The sequence below is a fragment of the Bufo bufo genome, chromosome 2 (assembly GCF_905171765.1).
Source record: "Bufo bufo chromosome 2, aBufBuf1.1, whole genome shotgun sequence".
Lineage (NCBI taxonomy): Eukaryota > Metazoa > Chordata > Amphibia > Anura > Bufonidae > Bufo > Bufo bufo.
The window spans coordinates 119,750,343-119,772,569 of record NC_053390.1 but is presented as its reverse complement, the minus strand read 5'-3'; the positions used below and the strand labels follow the sequence as shown (position 1 = coordinate 119,772,569).

At 46.6% G+C, this 22,227-nt stretch overlaps 1 protein-coding gene across 2 annotated transcripts in view; it reads right to left on the bottom strand.

The window, feature by feature from the left end:
• Positions 1–1,119: 1,119 nt before the first annotated feature.
• The window catches only part of RAD17 (RAD17 checkpoint clamp loader component), a 67,575-nt gene continuing 46,467 nt past the window's right edge, over positions 1,120–22,227 (bottom strand). For both annotated transcript variants that reach the window (XM_040421486.1, XM_040421487.1), the window contains 3 exons: positions 16,510–16,630; positions 2,587–2,644; positions 1,120–1,694 (listed from right to left, as the gene is read on the bottom strand). In XM_040421486.1, coding sequence (XP_040277420.1) covers positions 1,436–1,694; positions 2,587–2,644; positions 16,510–16,630 — 438 coding nt within the window. In that variant the 3' untranslated portion in view covers positions 1,120–1,435. The remainder of the gene's footprint in view (positions 1,695–2,586; positions 2,645–16,509; positions 16,631–22,227) is intronic.

The window sequence follows — 22,227 nt, the reverse complement described above, 5'->3', positions numbered from 1 at the left end:
GCTTGGTGAGGAGGGATCTGAGAGCCGCCAGGAGAAATTTGATAGATGCTGATGTAATCCTGCAGTTCTCAGAAGACCAGCCACACAGGGCAGACTGACCTCTTGTCTACACAGGGCAGAAAGCTCCGGGCTGGTGGTCAGACTGGGGATCATATCTCACAGTGTACCATAATTAAAAGGGTTCAACATGTATGCACCCATCTAAGCTCGGATGAAGCGGCTAAAATATCGCTGGTGAGTTAGGCTACATGCACACGACTGTATGTGTTTTGCGGTCCGCAAAAAAAAAAAAAAAAGGACGATGTCCGTATGGCTACAGTTTTTTTTTTGCGGATCCATTGTAACAATGCCTATCCTTGTCTGCAAAACAGACAAGAATAGGACATGTTATATTTTTTTTTTTGCAGGACTACGGAACAGACATACGGATGCGGACAGCACACAGTGTTCTGTCCACATTTTTTGCGGACCCAATTGAAATGAATGGGTCTGCATCCTATCCGCAAAAAAAACAAAAAACGGAAGGGACACAGAAACAAAATACGTTCGTGTGCATGAGGGTTGCAATGTCCAAAAAAAATTGTTAGACTGCCTCTTCACAGGGAAATCAGTAGTGTTCAGCGAACCGAGCTTCGGATGCTACATCCGAAGTCACTTCTTTCAAAACTTCGGATTACTACTGTACGGAGATTTGTCTCTGTACAGTATTAAAATGTATGGGCTCTGATGAGCCAAAGTTAGTTATTCATGAAGTCGTGAGAGACTTCGTTGAATAACTTCGGTAGTTGATTTTTAAAGTGGAAAACCACTTTAAAACTTGAAACCGAACTCAGCTTCGGTTCTGACTGGTACCTCGGAACTGAAGCAGAGTTCGGTTTCAAGTTTTAAAGTGGTTTTCCACTTTAAAAATCAACTACTGAAGTTAATCAACAAAGTCAAGTGCAACTTTGTGAATAACTGACTTCGGCTCATCGGAGCCCATACATTCTAATACTGTACGGAGATAAATCTCCGTACAGTAGTAATCAGAAGTTCTGAACGAAGCGACTTTGGATGGAGCATCCGAAGCTCGCTTCACTAAACACTAGAAATCAGGTTACAAAGAAAATATGAAACCTGTTTGGAAAACAGAATTCTTTTATTCACATAAATAGTTTAGCGCAGAACTTACATAATCTACATTTCACATTCTCTGATCGCTGGCTTGCGATAAAACTGTATGGAGGTCTGCACAAGTTCCTGCAAGTGGACATGGGTGTGAGGAGGTACCATGGAAATGTGACAACTTTATCTTCTGGTGTAATAGGTTTCTGTTTCTATAAAATAAATGCATAAAGCCATGGCTGCCCGGACACGCAGCAAATTTGCATGAAAATAAATGTTTCAGTTAAGTTCAGAAAGAATACACAAATGTAGATCCTACACATGGCGTGTATCAGTCACTGTCAAATTCCTCTATCCTCAGCTCTTCATCTTCCATAATGGCCTGGGCTGTAACAGGTTGAGGTTGACTGGTTGGAAGATCAGTATCTCCTCCTTGGCTGGAAGGAAGTAATGAGCCACCTGACCCCTGCTGAGTCTTGGCTCTGTTTTCACTTTCTTTAGTGCTTTGTCCATGAGCAGGGTCCTCCTCATCACCACTGTCAACATCTGCTACTCCGGGGTCCTTGTCGGTAAGGGCTTCCAGCCTTATCCTAGACAGACGTTACACACAAGTCAAGAATGAAACACTACAGCACTGAAGTTATATTGTAAAACACAGAAGTACTTAGTGTGGACCTGTGATTTCTTCTGCCCTGAGAGCAGGATATGATCAAGAGAAGCTGATCTCTGTGATATATCTGGAGATGGGAGAAAATTCTGACTGGATTTCTAGGGGATACCATGAGAATGAGAGATCTATCTCCCATAGAAATTAATGGAGCGGCAGCGCGCTTTTCCGACCAGCCACTCCATCCATTTTAGGGCACTCCTGAGGGTAAGCGGCCCCCCATTCTTGTGACACAATAGTTATCCCCTATCCTGCGAATAATCCTAGGACCTACAGGGAGGAAGGCGGCACTGTTTACTTACATCTCCATATGAACATACATAAGTGCTCCTGAGATGAGAACAGACCTGCAAAGAGAAAATGACTTACCTCCTTCCCGCCCCTTCTCCTGCAGGAATGCGGCTCCAACATCCGGTTTGACATGGCCACAGCCAATCACGTGCATAAGCAGTATCTGGCTCCTCTTGCATCATGTGACCATTTGTGGCCTGTGATTGGCTGCGCTAATGTCAAACCGGATGCTGACATCGATGGATCCCAGCGGAGCATCGCCGGCCTGCAGGAGAAGGAGTAGGGAGCTGGCGCCGAGAAACAGGCAAGTCATTTTCCCTTTGCAGGTCCGGCAGAATGGGCGGTTTTGCCAACACTCCCCCAATTCTTGCACAACCCCTTTGAGTTCACAGTCTGCCCCTATCTAATCATAAAGAAATGATTAAAAAAAATAAAAGGAAAAAAAGCTAAGTAAGACAGCACACTGACAGAACCGACACGTTAGACACATTGACAGCCTATACAGAATGAAAATCTCTCTATACCTTCCAAAGTGTCTCTTCAAGGGAAGCCTGCCAACATCCTGGATGAATGCAATTTGTGCTGCAGAAGAAAAAGGAAATTGCAATTAATATGGTCAGGAAATCTTTACAATTTGTGACCAGATGTTCCTAAATGAATACCCAAAATGCACCCTTCATATACCATCATTCATAAGTAGCAATAAAGAAAATGACCCATTGTTTAAATCTCTTTTTATGTTTAATACTTTTTGAAAGAATTTTTAGTGTTTTTTTTTTTCCCTTGTCACTTTCTACAGTATATAAAAAAAATTGTATATAATCTTGCAATTTTTTAGGCCATTAGGCCTAAAATCTGTTAAATGGAACCTCTCACATTGAATATAGTGTTTGAGCTGCAGACAGCATGTTATAGAGCAGGAGGAGCAGAGCAGATTGATATATGGTTAATGGGAAAAGATTCAGTAAAACCTGTATTTTATTCATGTCAATTCCTGCTCATTCAGGGTTTTTAAGTCCAGGAGGCGGTCCTATCAGTGATTGACAGCCTTCCCTCTATGACTGTGTATACACAGATAGCTGTCAATCACTGATAGGACCGCCTCCTGGACTTCAAAGCCCAAAATGAGCAGGAGTATAAAATTGTATAAATTATAAGTTTTACTAACTATATTCCCATAAACTTATACACCTGTCTGCTCAGCTCCTCCTGCTCTATACTATTGTGCCTGTATCGCACTTTGCATTCTCATGATGACAGGTTCCCTTTAAGTCTACTTTCACACCTCCAGTGTGAAACTCCGGCATGGCCGTTCCGGCAGATGCAGCGGTTTGTGTCTGGCCGTTTCTCCGCTTGTCGGCCAGAATGCGTACAGATCTTCACCGGACCCCATTATACAACAGCGCCGGATCTGGACAATTTCGGCAGGCTGTTCTCTGCCGGAACAACCTGCCAGAATTCATACTGGAGATGTGAAAGTAGCTTAGGACTTCCTGTCTTCTGAGAACAGCCATGTAGACCACAGACACAATGGACAGGAGTTGACCCTATTGACGTGTCAAGCTGTGATATCACCTATTGTGAATGGTGGATCCTGTGTTATCTATACAGAGGTGTTAATTGTCATTGTAATTCTGCCTGTGGTGATAACTTTTCAGTAGTTCAATTATCATTACCTGTACAGAACAGGAAAAAAAATATATATATATACAGTACAGACCAAAAGTTTGGACACACCTTCTCATTCAAAGAGTTTTCTTTATTTTCATGACTATGAAAATTGTAGATTCACACTGAAGGCATCAAAACTATGAATTAGCACATGTGGAATTATATACATAACAAACAAGTGTGAAACAACTGAAAATATGTCATATTCTAGGTTCTTCAAAGTAGCCACCTTTTGCTTTGATTACTGCTTTGCACACTCTTGGCATTCTCTTGATGAGCTTCAAGAGGTAGTCCCCTGAAATGGTTTTCACTTCACAGGTGTGCCCTGTCAGGTTAAATAAGTGGGATTTCTTGCCTTATAAATGGGGTTGGGACCATCAGTTGCGTTGAGGAGAAATCAGGTGGATACACAGCTGATAGTCCTACTGAATAGACTGTTAGAATTTGTATTATGGCAAAAAAAAAGCAGCTAAGTAAAGAAAAACGAGTGGCCATCATTACTTTAAGAAATGAAGATCAGTCAGTCAGCCGAAAAATTGGGAAAACTTTGAAAGTAAGGGCTATTTGACCATGAAGGAGAGTGATGGGGTGCTGCGCCAGATGACCTGGCCTCCACAGTCACCGGACCTGAACCCAATCGAGATGGTTTGGGGTGAGCTGGACCGCAGAGTGCAGGCAAAAGGGCCAACAAGTGCTAAGCATCTCTGGGAACTCCTTCAAGACTGTTGGAAGACCATTTCAGGGGACTACCTCTTGAAGCTCATCAAGAGAATGCCAAGAGTGTGCAAAGCAGTAATCAAAGCAAAAGGTGGCTACTTTGAAGAACCTAGAATATGACATATTTTCAGTTGTTTCACACTTGTTTGTTATGTATATAATTCCACATGTGTTAATTCATAGTTTTGATGCCTTCATAGTCATGAAAATAAAGAAAACTCTTTGAATGAGAAGGTGTGTCCAAACTTTTGGTCTGTACTGTATATATCATTATTATTAGACCTAGTAGCCAGTGCGAAAATTGCAGGATTATATACTTTTTTTTTTTAAAACACAGTAAAATGGGGGAAAAAAATATATATATTCTCAAAAAAAAAAAAAAAAAGAAGTTAAACAGAAAAAATGTAATTCAAATAAGAGTTCATAAAAACACATTACCTTTAATAATGAAAACTAAAAGGGGGGATAAGTGTTAGGCCTCTTTCACACTACAGTATGTCGATTTCAGTGTTTTGCGTTCCGTTTTTCACGAATCCGTTGTTCCATTTTTTTGTTTCCGTTGTGTTTCCGTTCAGTTTTTCTCCGTATGGCATATACAGTAATTACATAGAAAAAATTGGGCTGGCCATAACATTTTCAATAGATGGTTCAGAAAAAAACGGAACGTATACGGAAGACATACGGATGCATTTCCGTATGTGTTCCGTTTTTTTTGCGGAACCATTGAAATGAATGGTTCCGTATACGGAACGCAAAAAACGGCTCGCAAAACAGAAAAAAAAACCGCTAGTGTGAAAGAGGCCTTAGGGAAAGGAATGGGTGGCATGGAGTTACAAGATCCTCAGTTGGAAGAACCTTCTCAGATTTTCTGAGAGTCTGTAGTAATGCAAGTTGGATGTTATCGTTCTACGTTCCTTCTATTAAAGGGGTTGTCTCACTTTGGCAAGTGGCATTTATCAAGTAGAGAAAATTAATACAATGCACTTACTAATGTATTGTGATTGTCCAAATTGCCTCCTTTGCTTGCTTGATTCATTTTTTCATCACATTATACACTGCTCATTTTCATGGTTACGACCACCCTGCAATCCATCAGTGATGGTCGTGCTTGCACACTATAGGAAAAAGCACTAGCCTATGTGCAGTCCCACAGTCCCGGCCACCAATTTTTCCTATAGTGTGCAAGCACAGCCACCACTGATGGATTTGCAGGGTGGTCGTAACTAGAGTTGAGCGAACACCTGGATGTTCGGGTTCGAGAAGTTCGGCCGAACTTCCCGGAAATGTTCGGGTTCGGGATCCGAACCCGACCCGAACCCCAAGTCAATGGGGACCCAAACTTTTCGGCACTAAAAAGGCTGTAAAACAGACCAGGAAAGAGCTAGAGGCTGCAAAAGGCAGCAACATGTAGGTAAATCCCCTGCAAACAAATGTGGATAGGGAAATTAATTAAAATAAAAAAAAATAAAAAAAAAATTAACCAATATCAATTGGACAGAGGTCCCATAGCAGAGAATCGGGCTTCACGTCAGCAGAGAATCAGTCTCTTCATGCCATAGCAGAGAATCTGGCTTCCGGTCAGCAGAGAATCAGTCTTCATGTCATAGCAGAGAATCAGGCTTCACGTCACCCACCACTGGAAGAGGCCACTGTCACACGTTTAGGCCCTGGCACCCAGACAGAGGAGAGAGGTCCCGTAACAGAGAATCTGGCTTCATGTCAGCACAGAATCAGTCTTCATGTCATAGCAGAGAATCAGGCTTCACGTCACCCACCACTGGAACAGGCCACTGTCACATATTTAGGCCCCGGCACCCAGACAGAGGAGAGGTTCATTCAACTTTGGGTTGCCCCGCAATATAATGGTAAAATGAAAATAAAAATAGGATTGAATGAGGAAGTGCCCTGGAGTACAATAATATATTGTTAAGGGGAGGTAGTTAATATCTAATCTGCACAAGGGATGGACAGGTCCTGTGGGATCCATGCCTGGTTAATTTTTATGAACGTCAGCTTGTCCACATTGGCTGTAGACAGGCGGCTGCGTTTGTCTGTAATGACGCCCCCTGCCGTGCTGAATACACGTTCAGACAAAACGCTGGCCGCCGGGCAGGCCAGCACCTCCAAGGCATAAAAGGCTAGCTCTGGCCACGTGGACAATTTGGAGACCCAGAAGTTGAATGGGGCCTAACCATCAGTCAGTACGTGGAGGGGTGTGCACACGTACTGTTCCACCATGTTAGTGAAATGCTGCCTCCTGCTAACACGTTCTGTATCAGGTAATGGTGCAGTTAGCTGTGGCGTGGTGACAAAACTTTTCCACATCTCTGCCATGCTAACCCTGCCCTCAGAGGAGCTGGCCGTGACACAGCTGCGTTGGCGACCTCTTGCTCCTCCTCTGCCTTTGCCTTCCACTGGTTCCCCTGTGACATTTGGGAATGCTCTCAGTAGCGTGTCTACCAACGTGCGCTTGTACTCGCGCATCTTCCTATCACTCTCCAGTGTAGAAAGTAAGGTGGGCACATTGTCTTTGTACCGGGGATCCAGCAGGGTGGCAATCCAGTAGTCCGCACACGTTAAAATGTGGGCAACTCTGCTGTCGTTGCGCAGGCACTGCAGCATGTAGTCGCTCATGTGTGCCAGGCTGCCCAGAGGTAAGGACAAGCTGTCCTCTGTGGGAGGCGTATCGTCATCGTCCTGTGTTTCCCCCCAGCCACGCACCAGTGATGGGCCCGAGCTGCTTTGGGTGCCACCCCGCTGTGAACATGCTTCATCCTCCTCCACCTCCTCCTCGTCCTCCAGTAGTGGGCCCTGTCTGGCCACATTTGTACCTGGCCTCTGCTGTTGCAAAAAACCTTCCTCTGAGTCACTTCGAAGAGACTGGCCTGAAAGTGCTAAAAATGACCCCTCTTCCTCCTCCTCCTCCTGGGCCACCTCCTCTTCCATCATCGCCCTAAGTGTTTTCTCAAGGAGACATAGAAGTGGTATTGTAACGCTGATAACGGCGTCATCGCCACTGGCCATGTTGGTGGAGTATTTGAAACAGCGCAACAGGGCACACAGGTCTCGCATGGAGGCCCAGTCATTGGTGGTGAAGTGGTGCTGTTCCGCAGTGCGACTGACCCGTGCGTGCTGCAGCTGAAACTCCACTATGGCCTGCTGCTGCTCGCACAGTCTGTCCAGCATGTGCAAGGTGGAGTTCCACCTGGTGGGCATGTCGCATATGAGGCGGTGAGCGGGAAGGCCGAAGTTACGCTGTAGCGCAGACAGGCGAGCAGCGGCAGGGTGTGAACGCCGCAAGCGCGAACAGACGGCCCGCACTTTATGCAGCAGCTCTGACATGTCGGGGTAGTTTCGAATTAACTTCTGCCCCACCAAATTCAGCACATGCGCCAGGCAAGGGATGTGCGTCAAACCGGCTAGTCCCAGAGCTGCAACGAGATTTCGCCCATTATCGCACACCACCAGGCCGGGCTTGAGGCTCACCGGCAGCAACCACTCGTCGGTCTGTTGTTCTATACCCCGCCACAACTCCTGTGCGGTGTGGGGCCTGTCCCCCAAACATATGAGTTTCAGAACGGCCTGCTGACGTTTACCCCGGGCTGTGCTGAAGTTGGTGGTGAAGGTGTGTGGCTGACTGGATGAGCAGGTGGAAGAAGAGGAGGAGGAAGCTGAGTAGGAGGAGGAGGAGACAGAAGGCAAAGAATGTTGCCCTGCGATCCTTGGCGGCGGAAGGACGTGCGCCAAACAGCTCTCCGCCTGGTGCCCAGCCGCCACTACATTTACCCAGTGTGCAGTTAGGGAGATATAGCGTCCCTGGCCGTGCTTACTGGTCCACGTATCTGTGGTTAGGTGGACCTTGCCACAGATGGCGTTGCGCAGTGCACACTTGATTTTATCGGACACTTGGTTGTGCAGGGAAGGCACGGCTCTCTTGGACAGGTAGTGCCGGTTGGGAACAACATACTGTGGGACAGCAAGCGACATGAGCTGTTTGAAGCTGTCTGTGTCCACCAGCCTAAATGACAGCATTTCATAGGCCAGTAGTTTAGAAATGCTGGCATTCAGGGCCAGGGATCGAGGGTGGCTTGGTGGGAATTTACGCTTTCTCTCAAATGTTTGTGAGATGGAGAGCTGAACGCTGCCGTGTGACATGGTTGAGATGCTTGGTGACGCAGGTGGTGGTGTTGGTGGTACATCCCATGTTTGCTGGGCGGCAGGTGCCAACGTTCCTCCAGAGGCGGAGGAAGAGGCCGAGGCGGCAGCAGCAGAAGAGGTAGCAGGGGGAGCCTGAGTGACTTCCTCGTTTTTAAGGTGTTTACTCCACTGCAGTTCATGCTTTGCATGCAGGTGCCTGGTCATGCAGGTTGTGCTAAGGTTCAGAACGTTAATGCCTCGCTTCAGGCTCTGATGGCACAGCGTGCAAACCACTTGGGTCTTGTCGTCAGCACATTGTTTGAAGAAGTGCCATGCCAGGGAACTCCTTGAAGCTGCCTTTGGGGTGCTCGGTCCCAGATGGCGGCGGTCAGTAGCAGGCGGAGTCTCTTGGCGGCGGGTGTTCTGATTTTGCCCACTGCTCCCTCTTTTGCTACGCTGTTGGCTCGGTCTCACCACTGCCTCTTCCTCCGAACTGTGAAAGTCAGTGGCACGACCTTCATTCCATGTGGGGTCTAGGACCTCATCGTCCCCTGCATCGTCTTCCACCCAGTCTTGATCCCTGACCTCCTGTTCAGTCTGCACACTGCAGAAAGACGCAGCAGTTGGCACCTGTGTTTCGTCATCATCAGAGACGTGCTGAGGTGGTATTCCCATGTCCTCATCATCAGGAAACATAAGTGGTTGTGCGTTAGTGCATTCTATCTCTTCCACCCCTGGGGAAGGGCTAGGTGGATGCCCTTGGGAAACCCTGGCAGCAGAGTCTTCAAACAGCATAAGAGACTGCTGCATAACTTGAGGCTCAGACAGTTTCCCTGATATGCATGGGGGTGATGTGACAGACTGATGGGCTTGGTTTTCATGCGCCATCTGTGCGCTTTCTGCAGAAGACTGGGTGGGAGATAATGTGAACGTGCTGGATGCACTGTCAGCCACCCAATTGACTAATGCCTGTACCTGCTCAGGCCTTACCATCCTTAGAACGGCATTGGGCCCCACCAAATATCCCTGTAAATTCTGGCGGCTACTGGGACCTGAGGTAGTTGGTACACTAGGACGTGTGGCTGTGGCAGAACGGCCACGTCCTCTCCCAGCACCAGAGGGTCCACTAACACCACCACGACCATGTCCACGTCCGCGTCCCTTACTAGATGTTTTCCTCATTGTTCCCGTTCACCACAATAAGAAAAATATTATTCGGGCCAATGTATTGAATTAAAATTCAGGCCTTTTTTTTTTTTACAGACACCTAACACTGTCTGGCTATCTATTTAGGTACCGTATTACACTAATACAGGCACACAAGTAATGACAGATTTAGCTGAATATAAATGTGAGGCCTATTTTTTAGGCGCTGTGTGACAGGTATACCTTTAATCACAGAATTAGACTTGTATCTGCACTGTAGCGTGTGTGTTAAGTTTTTCAGAATGACACTATCAGCACCTTGAATCTAATATACCCTTTTTGGGATAGATTTAAAGTAGGCCTGATATAGCAGAAACTACTAATTTTGAGAATGGCAAATTTGGGAATAGTTTTTCAACCCAGAACAAAAACTGTGCTTTTACGGTCACTACAAATAATTTGACCAGCTAAAACAGTACTGATTTGGAGGAATAGAAATGTCAGGCCTATTTTTTAGGCGCTGGGTGACAGGCTCAACTTGCCCCTGATGTAGTATATGGCCAAAAAATAACCACACTATTGATGGTTAAATGCACTTGGGTGACACAGGCTCAGCCTGCACCTGATGTAGTATATGGCCAAAAAATAACCACACTATTGATGGTTAAATGCACTTGGTGGTAGCTTGTGCTGGCGCACCACAAGCCACGAAGTGGCCGCCGATCACCCCAGAAAAAAGTGATATAAAAACGCTCTGGGCAGCCTAAAAAAAGTGACCAATTCAATATCAGCACTTCAATGATCCACAGCTGTAGATCGATCACTGAATGAAGTCTTTTGGAGGAGTTAATCACTGCCTAATCTTGCCCTAACGTCGCAGCAGCAACCTCTCCCTACGCTTGTATCAGCAGAGTGACGTGCAGCGCTACGTGACCCAAGCTTATATAGAGGCTGGGTCACATGCTGCACTGGCCAATCACAGCCATGCCAATAGTAGGCAAGGCTGTGATGGCCTCTTGGGGCAAGTAGTATGACGCTTGTTGATTGGCTGCTTTGCAGCCTTTCAAAAAGCGCCAAGAAAGCGCCGAACACCGAACCCGAACTTTTACGAAAATGTTCGGGTTCGGGTCCGTGTCACGGACACCCCAAAATTCGGTACGAACCCGAACTATACAGTTCGGGTTCGCTCATCCCTAGTCGTAACCATGAAAACGAGCAGTGTATAAAGTGATGGAAAAAGGAATCCAGCCAGCAAAGGAAGCAATGTGGACAATCACAATACATTAGTAAGTGCCTTGTATTAACTTTCTCTACATGATAAATGTCATTTGCTGAAGTGAGACAACCTCTTTAACCACCTCAGCCCCCAGTGCTTAAACACCCTGAAAGACCAGGCCACTTTTTACACTTCTGACCTACACTACTTTCACCGTTTATTGCTCGGTCATGCAACTTACCACCCAAATGAATTTTACCTCCTTTTCTTCTCACTAATAGAGCTTTCATTTGGTGGTATTTCATTGCTGCTGACATTTTTACTTTTTTTATTAATCGAAATTTAACGATTTTTTGAGAAAAAAATGACATTTTTCACTTTCAGTTGTAAAATTTTGCAAAAAAAATGAGATCCATATATAAATTTTGCTCTAAATGTATTGTTCTACATGTCTTTTGCTTTTCCCATTTTTTTTATACAAAGTTGGCATTTGACTAAGATATTTATCTCACCCAGCATGGGTATATGTAAAAAGACACCCCAAAACACATTCCTCAACTTCTCCTGAATACAGAGATACCAGATGTGTGACACTTTTTTGCAGCCTAGGTGGGCAAAGGGGCCCAAATTCCAAAGAGCACCTTTCGGATTTCCCAGGCCATTTTTTACAGAATTTGATTTCAAACTCCTTACCACACATTTGGGCCCCTAGAATGCCAGGGCAGTATAACTACCCCACAAGTGACCCCATTTTGGAAAGAAGAGACCCCAAGGTATTCGCTGATGGGCATAGTGAGTTCAAGGAAGTTTTTATTTTTTGTCACAAGTTAGTGGAATATGAGACTTTGTATGAAAAAAAAAACAAAAAAAAAAAAAACATCATTTTCCACTAACTTGTGACAAAAAATAAAAAATTCTAGGAACTTGCCATGCCCCTCACGGAATACCTTGGGGTGTCTTCTTTCTAAAATGGGGTCACTTGTGGGGTAGTTATACTGCCCTGGCATTCTAGGGGCCCTAATGTGTGGTAAGTAGGTAAATGACCTGTGAAATCCGAAAGGTGCTCTTTGGAATGTGGGCCCCTTTGCCCACCTAGGCTGCAAAAAAGTGTCACACATGTGGTATCGCCGAATTCAGGAAAAGTTGGGGAATGTGTTTTGTGGTGTCATTTTACATATACCCATGCTTGGTGAGAGAAATATCTTGGCAAAAGACAACTTTTCCCATTTTTTTATACAAAGTTGGCATTTGACCAAGATATTTATCTCACCCAGCATGGGTATATGCAAAATGACACCCCAAAACACATTCTCCAACTTCTCCTGAATACGGAGATACCACATGTGTGACACTTTTTTGCAGCCTAGGTGGGCAAAGGGGCCCAAATTCCTTTTAGGAGGGCATTTTTAGACATTTGGATACCAGACTTCTTCTCACACTTTGGGTCCCCTAAAATGCCTGGGCAGTATAAATACCCCACATGTGACACCATTTTGGAAAGAAGACACCCCAAGGTATTCAATGAGGGGCATGGCGAGTTCATAGAAAAAAAAAAAATTTGGCACAAGTTAGCGGAAATTGATTTTTTTGATTTTTTTTTCTCACAAAGTCTCCCTTTCCGCTAACTTGGGACAAAAATTTCAATCTTTCATGGACTCAATATGCCCCTCAGCGAATACCTTGGGGTGTCTTCTTTCCAAAATGGTGTTATTTGTGGGGTGTTTGTACTGCCCTGGCATTTGAGGGTCTCCGCAATCATTACATGTATGCCCAGCATTAGGAGTTTCTGCTATTCTCCTTATATTGAGCATACGGGTAATGAGATTTTTTTTTTCCGTTCAGCCGCTGGGCTGAAAGAAAAAAATGAACGGCACAGATTTCTTCATTCGCATCGATCAATGTGGATGAAAAAATCTCTGCCAAAAAAAGAAAAAGGAGGGGAAAGGCGTCTGCCAGGACATAGGAGCTCCGCCCAACATCCATACCCACTTCAGCTCGTATGCCCTGGCAAACCAGATTTCTCCATTCACATCAATCGATGTGGATGAATAAATCCTTGCCGGGATTTTTTTTTTTTTATATATATACAAAGTGTTTGCCAAAGCATAGGAACACCGCCACCTCCTCAGCTCATATGCCTCGGCAAACGTATATTTTACTGCAGAGGAGAAATCTCGTCTTGCAGCGCCGCATACACCGACTTGCGTGTAATCTGACAGCAGCGCAATGCTTCTGTCCGAATGCACATCAGTGCTGCAGCTAGTCGATCGGTTGGTCCACCTGGAAGGTAAAAAAAAAAAAAAAGAAAAAACCAGGCCGCAACACAATAATTTTATTAACTTTGGAAGAGAACATATTAACTTTAACTTTTTGAACTAAACATTAACCTTTTTGCTTACTGGTGTTTTTTTTTTTGTTTAGTTTTTTTTACCTTTATAGAACAAACCTCTCCTTCCCCATGGGACAATGTGCAAAGCGCAAATCGCCCAAAGATGTGGCGAAGTACGTTATGCACTTTATCCCAGGTGAAAGGAGAGGTTTGCAGCAGCTGTGAGAGAAAGGGCCCGAATAGCCCTGTGTGCCTGTCCTGGTGAGATGTGATCCCTATACTAGGTATACCTGTGTGTGGTACTTCCGGAAACACTCTCCTAAGCATAGGGCAGGGTGGTCCGGACAGTCAGGACAGAAATAGCGGGTGTCACGCCTTATTCCACTCCCGCTACAGACACGACATTTTTTTCGGGGTGGCGGTTGGGTTGAGGTACCAGCAACGACACTGGGGAAATGTCGCTCGTGTAGACGGCTAACTACACTGGTGGATGGGGCCACGGAACCTCCTGGGTAAAGGAGGTTCTCGATGATCTCTTCCTGGAATTTGAGGAAGGATCGTGTTCTCCCAGCCTTACTGTAGAGAACAAAACTATTATACAGCGCCAATTGAATTAAATATACAGACACCTTCTTATACCAGCGTCTGGTTCTGCGGGAAACTAAATAGGGAGCCAACATCTGGTCATTGAAGTCCACCCCTCCCATGAGCGCAGTATAGTCGTGGACTGAGAGGGGCTTTTCAATGACACGGGTTGCCCTTTGAATTTGGATTGTCGTGTCTGCGTGAATGGAGGAGAGCGTGTAAACGTCACGCTTGTCTCTCCATTTCACCGTTCTTCGTTACACAAGGCAGCCCTCTCCCCCCTTGCAAGACGGGTGGTTACAAGCCGTTGGGGGAAGCCCACGCGACTAGTTCGCGCGGTGCCACAGGCGCAAATCCGTTCTAGAAACAAATGCCTAAAGAGGGCCACACTTGTGTAAAAATTGTCCACATAAAGATGGTACCCCTTGCCGAATAAGGGTGACACCAAGTCCCAGACTGTCTTCCCACTGCTCCCCAGGTAGTCAGGGCAACCGACCGGCTCCAGGGTCTGATCTTTTCCCTCATAGATCCGAAATTTGGGGGTATAGACTGTGGCCCTTTCACAGAGCTTATACAATTTGACCCCATACCGGGCACGCTTGCTTGGGATGTATTGTTTGAAGCCAAGGCGCCCGGTAAAATGTATTAGGGACTCGTCTACGCAGATGTTTTGCTCAGGGGTATACAAATCTGCAAATTTCTGGTTGAAATGGTCTATGAGGGGCCGAATTTTGTGGAGCCGGTCAAAAGCTGGGTGGCCTCTGGGACGGGAGGTGGTGTTGTCGCTAAAGTGCAGGAAACGCAGGATGGCCTCAAATCCTGTCCTGGACATAGCAGCAGAGAACATGGGCATGTGATGAATCGGGTTCGTGGACCAATATGACCGCAATTCATGCTTTTTGGTTAGACCCATGTTGAGGAGAAGGCCCAGAAAAATTTAAAGTTCGGAAACTTGGACTGGTTTCCACCGGAAAGGCTGGGCATAAAAGCTTCCCGGGTTTGCGGTTATAAATTGTGTGGCATACCGGTTTGTCTCTGCCACGACTAAGTCCAAGAGCTCCGCAGTCAAGAACAGCTCAAAAAATCCCAGGGCCGTACTGATCTGAGCCGTCTCAACCCGAACTCCAGACTGGGCGGTGAAAGGGGAAACTACTGGTGCGGCTGAAGTTGGTGATTGCCAATCAGGGTTTGCCAGCACCTCAGGGATTCTAGGGGCTCTACGGGCCTGTCTGTGCGGTGGCTGCGACGGGGTAACTAGTGCACGTGCCACCGTACCAGCTTCAACTGCCCTTCTGGTGCTCGCTACTTCACCATGTTGTACGGCAGTGCTGGTACTAGGTCCAGGAAGGGCTGCGCTGCTGGTGTATGCCTCACCACGTGATCCGGCAGCGACAGCCCCACTCTGCTGCTCTTGAAGCGGATCCTGCATAACCTGTGGTCTAGCGACACGGGGCCGGGTACGCCTGGTGCTGCCAGGGACCTCAACCTCCTCGTCCGAACTTTGGGTCAGAGAGCCACTGCTTTCTACAGGTTCATATTCTGACCCGCTAGATTCGTCAGATGAGGGTTCCCATTCCTCATCCGACTGGATCAGAATCCTGTAGGCCTCTTCAGAGGAACACCCCCTGTTTGACATTTTGGACTACTAAATTTAGGGGTATTCCCTGAGACTACCTAAGAAAAAAAGCAAGCCTGTCTTACAAAGGGGAGGCTAGCGAAGTACCGGAGGCCGCTGCGGTTGATAAAAAATATCAAAACTGATTTTTTTATCGCCGCAGAGCGTGTAAAGTGAATGTGCAGTGATCAAAAAAAATACATTTTTTGTCACTGCGGTGGGGCGGGCGTGGGTGAACGCACGTGTGGGCGACCGATCAGGCCTGATCGGGCAAACACTGCGTTTTGGGTGGAGGGCGAGCTAAGGTGACACTAATACTATTATAGATCTGACCGTGATCAGTTTTGATCACTTACAGATACTATAAAAGTACAAATGCTGATTAGCGATACGCTAAACAGCGAATAAAAGTGACTGCGGTGCGGTGGGGTGGGCGCTAACTGAGCTAACTACCTAACCAAGGGGCCTAAACTATCCCTAAAACCTAACAGCCAATACTAGTGAAAAAAAAAAAGTGTCAGTTTACACTGATCACTTTTTGTCTTTCACTAAGTGATTGACAGGGGGCGATCAAGGGGTTAATTTGGATGATGGGGGTGATGGATGGTGATCAGGGGCTAAGGGCAGTGTTTGGTGTGTACTCACAGTGATGTCTGCTCCTCTGCTGGATCCAACCGATGAAAAGGACCAGCAGAGGAGCAGAGAAGCCATATAACAGATCATATTTACTAATATGATCTGTTATCTGGCTTGTGATTCGATTTTTTAAAAATCAGCAACCTGCCAGCGACGATCATTGGCTGGCAGGTTGCTGATGCAATAGTCCTTTAACTTTTGCCGGCCCGCGATGCGCATGCGCGGGCCGGCTGTGACCGAAATCTCGCGTCTCGCGAGAGGACGCGCCGGCGCGTCCAGGAGGAATGAAACAACCACCTCCAGGACGCGTCTGTGCGTACAGCGGTCCGGAGGTGGTTAAATCTCCCCCCCACCCCCAAAAAAAAAGTTACTACGGATATAACTGTACAGTTTACCTTGGTTTCTTAATGGGTTTGTGAGCTTTGCCAGGTATGGTACCACCTGGGTCTGAAGGCACATTGGTGAGGAGCAGAAACTAGAGAACAGTTCTCTTGCAGCAAGTGTATTTTCCTGATACTGTAATCAGAAAAGAAAAAGAAGAAAAATGGATGCAGAGATTGCAGGGTGAATGTTTACTAAAGAGGGAGTGAGAGGCACGCTGCAAGCATCAGATTACACAGGACGGAAATACAGTATGGCTGGAAAACCAGGAGGAGAACGCTTGTAAAACCAGTTTTGGTAAAAATACAAATCGCCTTACCAAGATGAAAATCGTGAGTGTAAATGACAAACAGGGATATTTTCAGGTACCTAATTATCATGCTCTAACAGGATCTTTAAGAGGCTGTTCAAGAAGAGCCTCCAATTTGAAACCATTTTACATACTGTGCTACGAACCTGCAAAACTGTATTATTCGTGACCCCCCACAATAGATAAAAGCAGCAGCAGAATCAAATTAACCCCTTCCCGACTGTCCACTGACTATATACGTCCTATCTGTACATACCCCGTGCAGATGGCACTTATATAAATGGTCAGGTAGGCCTTTAAATCCCTGTGCTGTACAGCGCTAGGATTGAAGCTCCTGCAATCTAGCAGGAGCAGGTCTGGTCCTGGTAGTGAGACACAGCGGGGACCCTGAGGAGAAGACAGGAGCGGTTTATTACCACTTCCGCCTTCTCCACTGCCGGCAGGAGAGCAGTACATGAGCACAGGGAGGGAGAGCAGGAAGCAGGCCGGTCTTTTAATGACCTCTTGGGAGGACATATGTGCCAAAAATAAGTTAAAATAAGAGTAAAAAATAAAATGCAAATTTAAAAAAAAATGTAAAAAAAAATAAAAATGTAAAATACTGTCACCATAGTCACCCCGTTCACTCAAACCTATACATGTTAGGTTACAAAATAGAGAACCCATTGCAATATTTAATTTTTGTGTCAATTTTAAATATTTAAGAAATAATAAAGGTATAATAAAAAAAAAAAAATACTCAAGCTAATAAAAAGTCCTAAGTGTAAAGTAAAAAAACATAGCAAAAATTATTTTGGTAGTCAAACTAATAGAAAATGTAGGGTCACTAAACCACCACATGCACAAAATCATGAAAAATTGCCTGGACATTCAAGCCTGGTCATGAAAGTAGGATTTTTGTCTTACCTGTAAAATCCTTTTCTCGCTGAGTTCATTGGGGGACACAGAAGACCATGGGTATAGCTGCTGCCACTAGGAGGTGACACTAAGCAAAAAAGTGTTAGCTCCTCCTCCTCTCAGCTATACCCCTCCTGCAGACACTGAGCTAATCAGTTTGTATGAAAGCAGTAGGAGCAGCCAGGAGAAGCCAACAGAAAACAATAAAAGGTAAAAAAGGCAAAGATGGGTCAGAATCAAGAACCGGAGGGACCCATCAAGGAGAGTCAGCAATGTACTTACAGGGTCGGAGCTGCGTCCCCCAATGAACTCAGCGAGAAAAGGATTTTACAGGCAAGACAAAAATCCTATTTTCTCGCTCGTATCATTGGGGGACACAGAAGACCATGGGACGTTAAAAAGCAGTACCATGGGGAGGGAACAAGACCAGAACGACTCCAAGGCCTGTCATAAGGCCCCGCACAGAATTTGCGGGTGGAGGACACACCCGGACCCCTGAAAAAGGACAGGAAGAGCCATTCCAAGGAAGGCCAGCCAGAAAGCGTCTGAATACCCAGACGCCCCGGCTGGACAGAAGAAGAACAGCCCCGGGGACATAAGCCACGGCTTAAGAGACTTCGGAAGAAGTGGAGAGCAAACCGAATATCCACAAGATAGACAAGAATGAAAACATAGCCTGGGTCCAGAAAAATTCTAAGGAAGGTGATGCCCAAGGACCAGCACCCCAGGAAAAGACCCCCCCTAGAGTGATCAACAGTCATGACATGGCAGGAGAAGAAAACAAACTGAAAATGGTATCTGCATACCAAGGGCCAGAGAATTGCAGATGTGACAAATCTTGCCCCCCCTTTCCCCTCCCGAGGGAAGAAGTAGAGGTGTCAGAAGGCGACAAGCTCCTACTCCATACCAGGCTCTCAAAGGAGAAGAGCACGCCAGCAGTACCATTAACAAAATCAGTGCTAGAGAACCTGGATGTCAGGCATGACCATAGCCCATAAGAAAAGAATATCGAGGGAGAGAAGAGACACAATGGGAACAAGGCAGTGGAACCGACCCAAAAAAACAGCAAAAAAAATTGAGGAGTAACCTGGTAGGAAAAGAGTTTCCACCGGGATAAAAGAAAACATCCCCTTTAGACCAACGGCCAAGGGGTTTGTCTCATAAGAATGTTCCCCAAGGAGAATGACAATGTGGTAAGCAGAGGCATATAGAGGAGGACCTTAAACTTCATAACAAGAGAAGAGAGAAGCCGTCTGATACATATGGAAGGCTGCCTGAAGTGGCAGACCTAACTGGAAGCTAAAGAAAAAGTACCGAGGCCAAGGGAACAGGTAGAAGCAACGTAAATGTCTGAAAACATAAAAGTTGCGTAAACCCATCAGACATCATCAACCGCCACTGCAGACCAACTCCGACTAAAGAAGAAGAGGAAGATATGACAGGAATGTACAAAACGGCCAGACCGGAACCAGATATAGGATAAATACTGCGCCAGGAAGGGAGTGCGACATCGAACGCCACAAAGTCCCAAAATATAAGGTAACAGAACCATACTACCCGCACAGATACTCCACAGCAGAAAGGGGGCCTACAAGAACCCAACGGCTATAGAAACTGGCCCAGCAGGCAGAAACAGCATCTGGGGAAGTGCAACTACTCGCCTTGCAGAAGGGGAGAAGTAGAAGAGGCTGATACGGGTTAGTAGAGACCTAGTGTAAGTGGTGACAACAAGAACAGTACGACCGCCGTACCCAGTGAGGGAAGAAGTGCAGACAACTCACAGAGGCAAACTGGATAAATGCATACCCAAACTTCCACAAGGAGGGAAAGCTGATGCTGTCACCGTAGCAGATAGTAGAGGCAATGCACGACATGTGAAGGAAACAAGGCGCTAAACCAGCAGCACAGAAATCAGTAGGTTATACCAGGAGAAGTGAGCAAACCCATCACCTGTAGCATGGTTTGGTATGGGTACTTGACCAGCGCCATAAGGAATAAGTGAACCCATCAGCCACTGCCTCAGAAACACCATACATACCATGCCTAGTAAATGTGTTGCAGAAAACCGCACGAAATGCCAGGGTCGGAAGGGGATGCGGCAATAACCTCCAGGGCCGTGCCCACTGACAATGCGTCCTGTAAGCCAGAACCAGCGACTGTCGGCATTTGAAGGAAGAACGCAAAAACTCCCCTTGGGAAGGGGTCACACAGTAGTAGCCACGGAACAGGATAGCCCAAAAATCTACGGCCAGCACAAAGCCTGACTCATAGGGGGAGGCCATACCAGCACCCATGGCCTCTCCAGAGGGGAGACTCCACCTGAAAATGAGGTCAAAACAGCAGTACTCACCAGGGAAGGAAGAAAACTGGCAACCCGTGCAGACGTTCCACCTACTGAAAGAGTGTGGACGCCGAGTGTGCCAAGGAAAAGCAACAAAATTAGAATGCTCCGGATGGGAACTCGAGGCACGAACAGAGGCATGTCATGGTCAACACCCTGGAAAGACAGAGGCTGCCACGTAAGTGCCCGACCACAGTCCGTACAACGACTACCTGACAAAATACTGCCCATGACGGGGGGGGGGTGGTTTGGGGGTGTAAGGCGATTGTCTGTGTCTAGCTAGGAGACCACCCTTGGAACGGGATGGAAAGCGACAAGGGGATCATGCGATACGGCGGAATATTCCAGAGGTAGTGGGAATACTCTGTCTATGGAAAGAGGGGAGACTGACAAGATGTACAGTATCCACTGGTAGAACAAGTACCACTGGTAGTGGAACTACCCCGCCGATGGAAGAAGGGTAATGCTACAGGATCTTACAGTATGCAGATGTGGTACCCATCTCCACCTAAGAAAGGCAGATAATGTAACAGGATAAACAGTTTCCAGTGGTAGTGGAGGGTACTCCGCTGACGGAAACCCGACAGATGTACAGGGTCCACTGGTAGTGCAGGCACTACTGGTTGTGCAACTAATCCAACAACAAAAGGAGGGTTAATGCAACAGGATCTACAGTATGCGATTGTGGTGCAACTAGTCCACCTATAGCAGATGGAAATCCAACCGGACAGAAGATAACCAGGATTAGTGCAATTACTCCGCCTGCGGAAGGAGAGTAATGTTACAGTCTGTATAGGATCCAGTGGTAGCGCAATTACTGCATGGAATGAGGATAATGTCACAGAATTTACAGTACCCAGTGGAAGTGTAAATACACCCACTATGGATGGAGGGCAATGCTACCGGGAATATATGATTCAGTGGTAATGCCAATACTGTATGGAAGTAGGGAAATGGTACAGGACGTACAGTATCCAGTGGCATTGCTAGTACTCCGCCTATAAAGGAGAGTAATGTGACAGGCTGTACAGTATCCAGTGGTGAAGTAAATACTCCGCCTATGGAAAGAGGCCTTGGTACCGGATGTTTAGGGTCACATGTGCAAATACCCTGCCTATGAAAAAAGAGCAATGATACAGAATGAATAGGATCCAGTGGTAGTGCAAATACTCCGTCCAAGAAAGGAGGGTAATGCTACAAGTTGTACAGTATCCAGAGGAAGTGGAATTACTCTGCCTAAGGAAAGTGGGCAATGCCACAGGCTGTACAGTATACCGTGGTAGTGCAAGTACTCCGCCTATGGAAGGGGGTAATGCTACAGGATGTACAGTATCCTAGTCGTAAGTAGCTAGCGATAGGGCAAGCTGTAGAGAGGACACAGTGTAAGCCTGAACATGGGGCACTACAAGCACTAAGATAACAAGCTGGTCACACACTGCTATAGGCGATGGGAACTAAGCCCAAAATAGGAGCGGAGCTCCAAGGGTTAATAATAATAGCTGTGGGAATTACATGCAGCCCCAATCCCATCAACCCTTTTTAGAGTGATTAGGTAATTATTTTTCCCCCAGCCACAGAAGCACTGAGGCAAGGAAGGGGTTAAGTAGGTTGGGGGCGGAGCTCAGTGGGCTGAAGATATGGGCACGAAGTTTCTTGCAGTGAGGGTACAGTCCCCGCCCCCCAAACACTCTGGTAAAACGCAGCATAGTAGGCTGCAGAGCAGGGGCCTCGCGTACAGGTGGGGCCGACCGGAAGAACTTCCGGCTGGTAGAGCAGCGCATGGAGGGAGCGGGAGTGTGAAGGGGACCTTGCCCCCGAACAAAGGAGGCCGGGAATGGGCGTACCGATGCCCAGTGAGAGAAAGCAGCGGCTGCCCAACAAGCGCTGGAGTACCGCCAGGCCTGGAGAAAGATGGCATACTGAGGGTCGGTGAGAGGCCAAGGTTTTGTGGGAAAAAAACCTTTTACTGTGTTCACTTTAGAAAACCCAGGAGAAGGGGACCTAGCAGAAGGTTAACCCCTAAAACCCAGTACAGGGAGGAGGGGAGGAAGGTTAACCCCTGGGATTTTGGCAGAGGCCAGCAGGGAAAGGTAGGTAATACTTAGCTAGACGGTTTCTGCCCACCTCTATTCCAGCAATGTCACCTTCCTCAGTGTGCTGCCCCTTATGGAGGGCGGCTACACT